At 35.5% G+C, this 13,710-nt stretch overlaps 1 protein-coding gene across 2 annotated transcripts in view; it reads right to left on the bottom strand.

Annotated features, from left to right (window-relative positions):
- Positions 1 to 9,076: 9,076 nt before the first annotated feature.
- The window catches only part of tle5 (TLE family member 5, transcriptional modulator), a 39,094-nt gene continuing 34,460 nt past the window's right edge, over positions 9,077 to 13,710 (bottom strand). Inside the window, exon 7 of one of the 2 annotated variants that reach the window (XM_051095345.1) lies at positions 9,077 to 13,440. In XM_051095345.1, coding sequence (XP_050951302.1) covers positions 13,213 to 13,440 — 228 coding nt within the window. In that variant the 3' untranslated portion in view covers positions 9,077 to 13,212. Of the gene's footprint in view, positions 13,444 to 13,710 lie in introns of both variants that reach the window. The other variant, XM_051095344.1, reaches the window with a different exon arrangement.

The raw sequence follows: 13,710 nt of genomic DNA, 5'->3' as shown, positions 1-13,710 counted from the left end.
TAAAAGTTAATTTATCGTATAATTTTCACTTAAATACCTACTGCGGTTGCAGGGAATGGTGTGTACCAGGGTGGTGCACCATCCAAAATTGAGAATAGCTTTTAAATTGCTATTCAGAGAAAGTTAGGGAAGAAGAGGAGGACGAGTGACAGAAAAGGTGTAAGAACAGGAACTGAGAGGAGAGGTGAGAAAGAGTTGAAAAGTTGAAGCGCAGACAGACAGAGGCAGATGGAAAGAACAATATGGGAAAGAGTGACAGATGAGGAGAGGAAAGGATGGATAGATTGACAGCGGACGGCTGAGGGAGAAGGGCAAAAGGGCAGTTTTGTGCTGGTAGCCTGAGGTGTTTTCCTACTTCAGACGCCTGATGGATGGAGGAGGCGGTAAACGAATGAATAAGGAATGAGAATTTCAGATGAAAGCGCTCTCCAGGAATAACAGATTCTCCTCCGTCAACACATCCAGACCAAGAGAGAGATAGTGACTGAAGAGAGAAAGCTCACTAACTGATGTAGGATTTAAGTAAATAAGGGTTCATCTAAAAATGAACATTCTGTCAACATGCCCTCCTCATGCTGTTTCAAATCTTTTGAACTTACTAACACAGTGTGCACACTGCTATTGTTTACACAATGAATGCAAACAGTAGTGTTTGACTAACTAACTAACTAACTGACTAAATAACACCTGTCCATTTACCCAGGAGGTGTGCCGATCAAGATCCTAAATGAGCATAAAAGTAACAAAAGTCATCCAACTAACAAACTAGCCAACTTGTTGTTATATCCATCCAGGACAAGTAGTCAGTCAAACTCCTGAAAGTATTTAATCAGATCATAAAAGCAGACTAACTAACTAACACTTCAGGACAAGGAGCAGTAAAGCCCATAAAAGGACATAAAAGTATGATAAAAGTAGTCCAACTAACTAGCCAACTAATGAACTATCTTCCTAGGGACAGTAAAGCTCCTAAATTACATACAAGTATCATAAAAGTAGTTAATTATCAGCTCACTAACTAACAGCTCTTCAAGACAAGGAGCTGTAAAGCTCATAGAATGACCATAAAAAGTAGTCCAACTAACTACCAACTAACCTTCTATCTAGGACAAGGGGCAATAAAGCTTGTAAAATTACATAGTTGTAGTTGTTAACTACCAGTTAACTAACCATCCATTTAGAATGAGGGGTATTAAATTTCAACTAGCCAACTAACTATCTATCTAGGACAAGGGGCAATAAAGCTTGTAAAATTACATAGTTGTAGTTGTTAACTACCAATTAACTAACCATCCATTTAGGACGAGGGGTAGTAAATTTAACTAGCCAACTAACTATCTATCTAGGACAAGAGGCAGTAAAGCTTGTAAAATCACATAAAGGTTGTGAAATACCAGTTAACTACCTAATGAACCAGCCAACCAAAATCTATCCATCCATCCAAGATAAGTACCAACAAAAGACATAAATGTAGTCTAATAACCAAAACTAACTAACTAACATCCAAAGGGTAGTAAATTTCCAAAAGGCAGTAAAGGTTGAAAATTACATAAAGGTAGTTAACTAGCGACTAACTAACTAGCCAACTAAAATCTATTCATCCATCCAGGATAAGTATCAGTATATGACAGTCTAATTAACTAAAAATAACCAACTAACTAACTAACACCTGTCCATCCAGGATGAGTAGTAAATTCCCTAAGAGACAAAAAAGAATCATAAAAGTACCTACTAGCCGACTAACTATCTATTTAGCACAAGATACAGCTAGTTAACTACCAACCAACTAACTATCCAACCAACCAAAATCTATCAATCAATTCATCCATCCAGGATAATTATCAGTAAAAGACATAAAAGTAGTCTAATTAACTATAACTAACTAACTAACTTCTATTAATCTAGGATGAGGAATAGTAAATTCCCTAAAGGACAGAAAAGTATCCTAGAAGTAGCCTAACTTACTAGCTGACTAACTATCAATTTGGAACAGGAGGCAGTAAAGCTTGCAAAATTACATAAAGGTAGTTTACTACCAACTAACTAACCAACCAACCAACCAACCAGCCAACCAAGATCTATCCATCCAGGATACGTATCAGTAAATGACACAAGTAGTCTAATGAACTAAAACTAGTACTAGCTGACTAACTATCTAGGACAAGAGACAGGTAGACTACCAACCAACAGGTAGACTACCAACCAACTATCCAACCAACCAAAATCTATTGATCCATCCATCCATTCAGGATAATTATCAGTAAAATACATAAAAGTACAAGGTCAAGACGTAAAGCTTACATACATAGGTAGTTAACTACCAACTAACTAATCAATCAGCCAACCAAAATCTATCCATCCTTGTAGGATAAGTATCAGTAAAGGACATAAAAGTAGTCTAATTAACTAACTAACTTCTATCCATCCATCCATCCATCCATCCATTCAGGATAATTATCAGCAAAATACATAAAAGTAGTCTAATTAACTATAACTAACTAACTACTATATCTAGGTCTAGGGGTAGTGAATTCCCCAAAAGTCAGAAAAGTATCATAAAAGTAGCCCAACTAACTAGCCGATTAACTATCTATCTAGGACAAGACGTAAAGCTTACATACATAAAGTAGCCAAACTAACTAGCCGATTAACTATCTATCTAGGACAAGACGTAAAGCTTACATACATAGGTAGTTAACTACCAACTAACTAATCAGCCAACCAAAATCTATCCATCCTTGTAGGATAAGTATCAGTAAAGGACATAAAAGTAGTCTAATTAACTAACTAACTTCTATCCATCCAGGGATGCGTTTCCCAAAAACATTCTATTCTCTATTTGTAACGAGTTGCTTTCAGGTAAAAGTAAATTAGTAAATTTCATAAAAGACAGAAAGGTATCATAAAAGTAGTCCAACTAACTAGCTAACTTACTATCTATTAGGATGAGGCAGTGAACCTCATAAAATTAGATAAAAGTAGTTAACTACCAACTAACTCACCAACCAGCCAACCAAAATGTATCCATCCATTCAGGATAAGAATCAGTAAAAGAGATTAACTAACTAAAATAACTAACATCTATTTATCCAGAATGAGGGGTAATATTCCTTAAAAGACAAAAAAGCCTTATAAAAGTAGTCCAACTAACTAGCCAACAACTAACCATCTATCTAGGGCAAGGGGCAGTAAGGGTTGTAAAATTACATAAAAGTAGTTATCTACCAACTAACTAAATAATTAACCGAGCAAAATTTATCCGTCCATCCTGATACGTGCAATTTAAACTCCTAAAAGTATACAAAAGTAGTCCAACTAACTAACTAACTAACTAACTAACATATATATATATATATATATTTAGGATGAGACCATCAAGCTTCTATTAGGATAGACCATAAAGGTCAACTAACTAACCTAACCTAAACTAACTAACTAACCATCCAGGATACATAGCTAGATTGTAAAGGTCAACTAACTAACAACCAGGAAGAGGGGTAGTAAAGTCTCTAAATGGACAGAAAAGTATCAAAGTATCATAAAAGTAGCCAAAACTAGCCAACTAATATTTAAATAAGACAAAGGGCAGTCAAGTACCTAACATGAAATAAAATTATCTTAAGAATACACCAAAAAGAACCAAATAATCTGTTCATTCAGGATGAGGGCCAGCCTAGCTTCAGAAAAATATCACAAAAATACTTCAAATATCCAACGATGTATTCATCCAAACAGAGTCTTTGATTGCATAAAAGCTCAATCCCAGCAGGTTGCAGCTCAGGTCTAGAAATGCTGTATGAACTTTTGAGAGGAATACTGGGAAAATTATGCTCCAAAGGGCTGCAGAGAGCTAGCATGTTAGCATTACTGGACCAAAATTCAAAGTATTTTATATTGTATTATATTGTATTGTATTGTATTATATTGTATTATATGTCATACTTTGAAAAATTTTTACATGAAAAATGACTGTACACATCTAAATATGCATCTTAACAAAACTCAGCCTAGTGCATTGTGGGAAAGATGTGTGCAACCAGGAATTCATTCGATTCCAGACAAGTAATATTTTAAGGTCTCACTGCTCTCTGCAGCCTGATTCTATTGTTTAGAGGATTTTTTCTGAGATAAATGCTCTCAAATCTCAGAGCTGTTGGCCAAGTAGTGCTTTCTATTTAGAGGAGAGGTAGAATGAGAAAAGGAGGAGTGGATGGATGAGAAAAGAGATGGATTAGAAAAACAGTCTGACAGTCCTTTTCTCCCATGGTTCAATTCTGCAAGCACTGAGTCAACGGAGAGAGAGGGAGAAAGATATCACAGGACAAGAGGGTAAAATGAAAAATGAAGATTAAGATGAGTGCTCCGGCCACTGCCGGGAAGAACGAAAGGATGAAAAAAGAAAGACAGAGGGGAAAAAAGAACAATGTGATGACGAGTCTGGTGTAAGCCTGAAGGAATAGAACAAAGAGCATGAGACTGATGGAGAAAGACAGAACGAGAGAGAGAAGGATTGACAGGCCACATGAATAAACCAGAAAAGCACAGAACAGAGTGCGTCTCCATTATCAAGCAGTAAGACATACAGAGAGAGAGACAGCGAGAGAGGGAGTGAGTCAATCATGATTAATCAACAGCCTCTCGTCTTTTAATAATCGCCCTTCCGCCCATCTCTCTTTCCACACTTGACACCGGAAACCAGCCGACATCAGCAGAAAATGTGAGAGCGGTCACTATACAGGCGAAACTCATGAAACATGAAAACATGTCATTCCAAAATTAAAGGGATAGCCTACCCAAAAATGAAAATTCTGTCAGTAATTACTCACCCACATGATGTTCCAAACCCGTAAGACCTTCGTTCCTCTTCAGAACACAAATTAAGATATTTTTGATGAAATCCAAGAGCTTTCTGGCCCTGCATAGACAGCAACACAACTTCCACATTCAAGGCCCAGAAATGTAGTAAGGACACTGTTAAAATAGTCCATGTGACACCAGTGGTTCAACCATAATTTTATAAAGCTATAAGAATACGTTTTGTGCGCAAAGAAAACAAAAATGACTTTATTCAACAAATTCAATCTCTTCCATCATGCAGGAGTTAGCGTTTTGACGTAGAACTAACTTCTTTTGATCCAGGATGAGGAGTAGTAAATTCTCTAAAAGATAGAAAAGTATAAAAAAAAATAGTCCTGCTAACTAGCCCCCAAACTATCTATCTAGGACAAGAGGCAGTAAAGTTTATTGAAAATACATAATGATAGTTTACTACCAACCAACCAACCAACCTACCATCTATCCAGTATCAGTAAAGGACATAAAAGTAGTCTAATTTACGAAAACCAACTAACCAACTAACTAACTAACTTTTATCAATCCAGGATGAGGGGTGGTAAATTCCCTTATAGTCACAAAAGCCTTATAAAAGTAGTCCAAATAACTAGCCAACTAACTGACTATATATCTAGGGCAAGAAAAGCTTGTAAAATTGCATACAGTAAAAGTAGTTATCTACCAGCTAACTAAACAAACAACCAAAATCTATCCATCAGACTCCTGAAAGAATATAAAATTAGTCCAACTAACTAACTTATTAACCAACTGACTAATACATATCCATTTAAGCTTCTATTAGGACAGAAAAGTATCACAAAGGTCAACTGAGTAACTACAGTAACTAACAATAGGGGTACTAAAGTCCCTAAATGACAGAAAAGTAGAAAAGTTTAGAAAATGATAGAAAAGTTTAGTAAAAATAGTCCAATTACTAATCAACTAACTACCCATCTATCTAGGGCCATGTAAAATTACATAAAAGTACTATAGTTATCTACCAACTAAGTTAACTAACCAACCAAGAATAATCTGTTCATCCATTCTGATAAGTGCCAGTCAAACTCCTAAAAGGATATAAAAGTGGCCTAACTAACTAACCAACTAATAAACTTCTATCCATCCAGGACAAGTGGTAGTAAATTCAATAAAACACAGAAAAGTCTTGTAAAAGTAGCACAACTAACTAGTCAACTAACTAACCATCTATCTAGGGCAATGTAAAATTACATAAAAGTACTGTAGTTATCTACCAACTAAGCTAACTAACTAACTAACTACTCAGATGACTAACATATATCCATTTAGGATGGGACTATCAAGCTTCTATGAGGACAGTACAGTATCAAAGTTTGACTAACTAACTAACATCCAGGAAGATGGGTAAAATCATAAAAGTAGTTAAACTAGCCAACTAACTAATATTTAAATATGACAAAGGGCAGTCAAGCACCTAAAATTAAATAAAAGTAGGAATGACAGGCAATTGACATGTTCAAGGCCTAGAAAGGGAGTAAGGACATTGTAAAAATAGTCCATGTGACATCAGTGGTTCAACCGTAATGTTATGAAGCTATAAGAATACTTTCGGTGTGTAAAGAAAACAAAAATAACGACTTTATTTACAATTTCTTCTCTTCCGTGTCAGTCTTCGCCACTGATGCAGGAGCCAGCATCTCTTTAAGTTCATGCTAATAATAGTTAATAGTGAATGTGTTCACTAATATAAAGTGTTATTATAATGTTTAATAAAAAAAATCATTTTTTAAATATATATAAGGTTTTCAAATAACTTCTTTGGTTTGTCTGTTCTTTGATTCTGGGGGTAAATGTGACCTGGACATGTAACCGGTCTCTGTGAGATTCACCCGTACCCTTGCAACTATTTTATATCGTGATCCATTTTAATCTTTAAAGCTGGCTTGATCTCATTCCGCTCTGTAAATTGATCACAACAGCTTTTAAGCATTAAACCATTGTGCTAAACGCGAGAAAGTGAAGCGAAATAAACAAAACCCTGCCTTTCTGACAGCCTTCTGACAGAAAATAGGGCACTTTCATATTTATTTAAGCGCTGGGCTCAGATCCAGAGAAATCCTGTGAGAGTTTGAGACAGAAAGAGAGCGAGAGAGAGAGAAAGAATGAGAGAGAGAGCTGCCAGGCGCTCTGTGGCTTACCAGCAGCAGCAAACACACAGACAAGGGCAGACTGTCATTCAAAAACCACAATCACGAGGGAGCGTGTGAGAGTGTGTACCAGAGAGACGCAGAAAAAACCCACAGATCACACTGTCACATTTAGATATGACTGAGACGCCGGCTTATGAAACTAAATCAGGTTGAGCAACTCCAGAACCCTGATTAAAACATCATGATGTCTGGATTGCACAAATAAACACAATGCCTAACAGGACAAATAGCAATCCATCTGTTACTGTAAATCAAAACAGTAGACTGACAGAAGACCAAAGACTGTCATTTTTCAATTAACATAATCTAGAGGGGATTTCATCTGAAGTGTTAAATGTCAAACATTTTACTTAGTGGATGTCACTTTAGTAAAACATCTGATTAGCCACCGTGGAGTGTTTATCTCTCAATGATTCTGAATCTGATCAATGCTATAGGGACTGTACTGGCAATTAATTCCTTATTTATGATGAAAAAAAATTAAGATATAAAACATTTAAACTTGAGAGGTGAAAAATATCTTGCTAAGTTTGTTGAATAAACTGTTCTAAAATGTGACTCTGGACCACAAAACCTTAAGTAGCACGGGTATATTTGTAGCAGTAGCCAAAAATAGATTGCATGGGTCAAAATGATTGATTTTTCTTTTATGCCAAAAATCATTAGGTTATTAAGTAAAGATTATGTTCCATGAAGATATTTTGTACATTTCCTACAGTAAATATATCAAAACTTAATTTTTAATTAGTAGTATTCATTGCTACGAACCTCATCTGGACAACTTTATAGGTGATTTTCTCAATATTTATTTTTTTGTACCCTTAGATTCCAGATTTTCAAATAGTTGTATGTCGGCCAAATATTGTTCCATTCTTACAAACCATACATCAATAGAAAGTTTGAAGAACAGAACATTTATACATGATGTATAAATCTCAAATTTTTAAAAAATGGACCCTTATGACTGGTTTTGTGGTCCAGGGTCACAAATAGGGAACATAAATATGTATAAATAAATAGTTTTTCTAATAACAACAACTCTTAATTTCTTAATGATTATTCATTCATATATGAACAATAAGTTAAGTATTAATCAAATTTTATGACTTAATTTAGTTTAAATTAATTTTATGACTTAATTTAATTTGTATGGCCTAAAATCCAACATGACATTAAGTATGAAATTTTGAACAAGCTAACAATTAAATGTGCAATAACCAACACTTTATGTACGAATTATTCATTATCAAAGCTGGTGCTAGATTTAAAAAAGAAAAAAAAAAAAAGAAAAGGAAAAAGTTTCATTAAAGATTTTCATTAAAGATTTGTGTGAAAATATTGCGATATTTTATAAATGTCAATTTTTAAAAAAAGAATGCGAAATGATGGCGATTCCATTCCCAAAATGTAATTTTTTACTTTTGCTATAAGTCATGGTGATGGATGTTGGTAGGTTTACATATATTGAAGACCTGGAAATGCGAAAAACTGCAGTTTTGCAAAATATTCCTTTTTTTGCGATATATAGGACTATTTGTGAAAGCAGTGTTTCCATTACCCTGCAAATTGAAAATACAGTTAATGGAAACACGTCAATATTGCAAAAACTCTCATATAATCACAAAAAAGTTTTTACGCTTGCATGAGGTGGCTTTTCAGTATTTTGCAAGAAACATATATCCTGCTGCTTTGCTAAAGATACGTCTCCTTAGATTAAAAATAATGGCTAGTGGTTGCGATATACATAAACCAACCAACATTGATCATCATGATCATGAAAAAATTATGTTTTAGTCGCATAACATTTAGTCGCATAACATCGCAGTCATTTCGCAATCATTTTTTATACATTTATAAAATATCGCTAAGTTTTGCGTAAATCTGTGATGAAAATTGGCTTCCGCTGGCCGTATTTTCAATTTGTAATTACAGTTTCCACATTTTGATGGGTAATGGAAACACAGCTGTTGCCTGAAAACAATATTTCTTCATAGCTGCAATGTTAATTCCCACAAGCATACAAGCAACAAAATAAAACATTGACATGGTCTACATTGATTTGATTGATTTTATTTGTAAGGCACCAGAAGCATTTCCTTACTGCAGAAATTTCCATTTATGTATAGTAAATGTTTATGTACTTTGTCTGTTTTAATATGGAATGAAGCTATTTTATAACACAATTATTTTTGCACTGTAGGTTGTACAATATACATAAAATCAGGAGTTGAAAAACAAACAAAAAGACTTTTATAACACAGAATGCTTACAATGCTTTTAACAAATGGCAAAAGGCAAGCAATGAATTCTGGGAGGAGACGGCTGTCAGGGGTTTTAAGAAAGAAAGGATGGGGCGACAACCTGTTCTCAAGTGCCTCATGAGTTAAGAGTCCTCTAAAACACAGACGTATCATTCAAGACTGACACAAAAGCATCCATTTGCACATAAAGCTTTAGGTCTATGTATAACGTACACGTACAGTACACCTGCGGCCCACCTTTATAGCAAAACACTTCGCATTTGGCTAGATCTGATTCTGAACTCTTAATGCTTACGCAGTGACCACTACATTTTTGTCCTTACCTTTAAAAGAAAAATGTCAACAGAATAGATTTGAGCATATGTAGCAAGCCACGAGGATAAATCCTGGCACTTCTTTCATAAATACGCTGGCAGAATCAAACCAAAAACATTCTCCAAATAATAAAAACATGAGCAGATTTGTTTTGAAAGCACTACGATATCATCAGGTGGCCTTTCATTGACATTTCTTGTGTTGGCACTGTTTAACTTCGACATTTAATTGAAAAACAGAGCAGTGTCCCATTAAGACAAGTTAGGGAGCATCTTCACTCCTGAATCCGCTATGGTTTAACTGTATGTTATAGAAAGTGTCCATTACAGAAACATTTGGACAAACCATATCTAAAGCATTCACACAATCAATCAGAAGGGGGAAAAAGTATTAAAAGTCTGGTTTGCATTTCCAGACTGTACCAAAATGAGAAAACCGAGAGGATAAAGTGTGATGTGTACTTTGGCATGAAAATGCAACATAAGATGACTAGAATACTGCTATAGCTGCAAGTCACTGCTTCAATACGAAACAAGTCTTTGAGCTTTTTTTTGATGCTTACTCCTGACTGAATAAACATCAGACTGAATATTTATGCTTAAATGGGGGTTTAAAGAAGCGTATTTTATATAATATGTTTGCACGAACCAACATTGGACACTTAAAATAGACCAACTCCAAACTAAAGTGACCCTGAGGGTGTTATTGTGGACTTGCTATGGACTTACTGCCCCCTCTTGGTTGAATCACATACTACATAATCCAACATGACACTAGGAGACTCAAAAAGGGAATATTCAAAACTACAAATCTTAGCTTTTACCTTAAGTGCACTTAAGGTAACGCACTGCGCTAAGAATGTCTTTTCTCTTTGTTGGGATGGCTTGCTATAAATCATACTTAAGATTTCACATACTTCCTGTTTCTGTAGTGCTATCAAAACAACGAATAAAAAAATGTTAAAAGAAGGTGCTTCTCATTTCTCAAATACCTTATTCTCACAACTTACCTTCTAAGGAAAACAACATGACTCTCACCGTGTAGACAATCGACATTACTATAAAAAAGACTGAAAATATCTTTTTAACAGCATTCCTTTTCACTTGGTGAGCAGGTTAGCTAGCATCTCAGAGGATTCATCTAATATTCTCTGTCTAAGACAGCACAACATCTTCCAAACACATTAGAAATCAGGCAAACAGGTAGATAGATATACAGTACGTCGAAGGGCCTAGCACAAACGTTCTTTCTTCGTTTCAATACTATTCATCAAGCAGTTCAAAGGGACAGTTCACACCTAAAATGGAAATTCTGTCACCATTTACTCACCCTCATGTCCTTCCAAACCTGTATGACTTACCTTCTAACGTGAAACACAAAAGGAGACATTATGAGGAATGTCCAAGCTGCTCTTTGACAATGAAAGTGAATGGTGACCACAACTATCAAGCTTAAATCTTGTAGGTTTTTCCACACAAACAGCTTCAGAACATTTGGAATATAGTATGATGCATACAGACAAGTTTTGTGAAGGTTTTATGGTAAATTTTGTATGGAAATGAGCATCGTGAACATTCTTCAAAATGTATCATTTTGCCTTTTACAAAAGAAAGTCAGTCAAACAATTTAGCCCACAAGCTAAATTTCTAGTGAATAATGACTAAAATTTCTGTTTGAATGTCTGTTTCTCACACAAACGTTTTAGAACACTTGGAATATACTACATGAGTCATATGGAATAGTTTTGTGATGCTTCTATGGTATATTTTGTTCTTGACTGCTTTGGACCCCATTCACTTTCCATTGTATGGAAATGAGCAGTGTGAACATTCTTCAAAACGTCTCATTTTGCCTTTTACAGAAGAAAGTAAGTCAAACAGATTTGGACTGACATGAAGATAATTTGCTCACCTTTAGGTCATCCCAAACCTACATGACTTCCAACTTCCTTTTTTTCTTTTGCATACAATGAAAGTGAATGGTGACCACGTCTATCAATCAAAATTTCCAGTGATTAATGATTTAAATTCCTGTTTAAATGTCAGTTTCTCACAGAAACTGTTTCAGAACATTTGGAAAATATTACATGAGTCATATGGACTAGTTTTGTGATGCTTTTATGGTAAATGTTGTTCTTAACTATTTTGGACCCCATTCACTTTTTATTGTATGAAAATGAGCAGCATGAACATTCTTCAAAATGTCTAATTTTGCCTTTTACAGAAGAAAGCAAGTCAAACAGATTTGGACTGACATGAAGATCATTTACTCACCCCCAGGTCATACAAAACCCCTATGACTTTCAACTTTCTTCTCTTCTATACAATAAAAGTGAATGGTGTCCACAGCTATCAAGCTAAATTTCCAGTGGATAATAACTACAATTTTTGTTTAAATGTCTGTTTTTCACACAAATGGTTTCAGAACACTTGGAATAAACTACATGAGTTATATGGACTAATTTCGTGACGTTTTAATGGTAATTTTTGTTCTTACATGCTTTGGACCCCATTCACTTTTTATTGTATGGAAATAAACAGCGTGCACATTCTTCAAAACATCTCATTTTGCTTTTTTCCATACAGTGAAAGTGAATGGTGACCACAGCTATCAAGCTAAATTTTCAGTGATTAATGACTTAAATTTCTGTTTAAATGTCTGTTTCTCACTCAAACTGTTTCAGAATATTTGGAATATAATCCATGAATCATATGGACTAGTTTTTGATTATTGGTGATTTTTTTAACTAAACTAGTCCATATGAGTCATTTATTTTATTCGAAAAGTTCTAAAGCCAATTGTGCAAGAAACTTAAGAAATGTAAGTTATTTACTAGAAATTTTGGTCACCATTCTCTTTTATTGCATGGAAGGGTGCAGCATGAATGTTCTTCAAAATATCTCCTTTTGTGTTCCACAGAAAAATGTAAGTCATACAGCTTTGGGATGAGATAAAAATGAAACAAATCCTCACTTTAACTTGAACTGTCCCTTTAAGGTAGGATAGACGCAACAGCCGTGCCTTCCAACAATAACACCGATCCTTTAAACTCTAAATGGATTATGCCGCGGCTAAGTTTTTTTAGATTCAAAGTTGCTTTTAGTCTCAGAGTTACTGCCAGGGGCCAAAGTGCTTTTGACTCAGTTATTGTAGATTGTAGATTTAAAAGGTGAAAGATTTTAAGAGGAAGAGAGTGAGCGGGGGAGAAAAAAAAAAACAAAGAGGAATTATTACTGAAGGGTCGATGGTCCATTAACGGTCGCACCGTTTTATAGACCATTTCCACAACGAGCATAAGAAATATACAATATATATATAGATATATACATACACGCAGGCAAGAAATAGTGTAAATAAAAAAATCAAATCAAGCATCTGTAACACAATAAAAAGGTGGATTGGTATAAATACATATAGAGAGCTGGTGGAATGAACCAGAACGAATGACATTAGGCATGTGAACACAGTAGCAATTTAGAGGGAAGATAGAAAGATGGAAGGAGAGTGGAAAACGAAGGAAAAGAATAACGGTGAAAAAAACAGGGGAACAAGTGCCTCTGCTCTACGTGGAGCTCTGGATGATGATTGGATGAAGGAACGGGTTTGGCGGGCGACTAGTCGGACTTGTCTCCGTCTTCCTCGCGGTGGCTGTCGGAGGTCTCGCGTGTGCTCTTATCCTCCTTGGCAAGCTGGGCCTGAGAGGCCAGGATGCTGGAGAGGGAGAAGAGGCCGGAGCTGGAGGTGACGGCGGGGAGGCCGGCCGGTTGGCTGAGGCCGAGAGGGAGAGGGGTCATGGGCAATGCCAGCCCCTGCAGCTGGGAGAGCTGGTGAGCCTGGAGCTGCTGCTACAGAACAGACACATACAGTGTTGTTACCTACATAATTGTACATTTCTTAGTTTACTTTTCACTATACTATACAGCATCTCTATAAAATGTAGTGCCAGCTGCATATAATCAGATTCCAAAAATTAAGTACTCGTAATTAGATTACGGTTACTTTTTATGGATTACATGCAATATAGCAATAGCAATAAATTCTTCAGAATTTATTGATTCCCCGTAATTCCTCTTTTTTGTGTACTGAATGTTCCTTTCTAAAACAGCATATAG

Source organism: Labeo rohita, chromosome 22 (assembly GCF_022985175.1).
Source record: "Labeo rohita strain BAU-BD-2019 chromosome 22, IGBB_LRoh.1.0, whole genome shotgun sequence".
Taxonomy (NCBI): Eukaryota; Metazoa; Chordata; class Actinopteri; order Cypriniformes; family Cyprinidae; genus Labeo; species Labeo rohita.
Note: the sequence above shows the minus strand (reverse complement) of the source record. Positions and strands in the feature narration are given on the sequence as shown.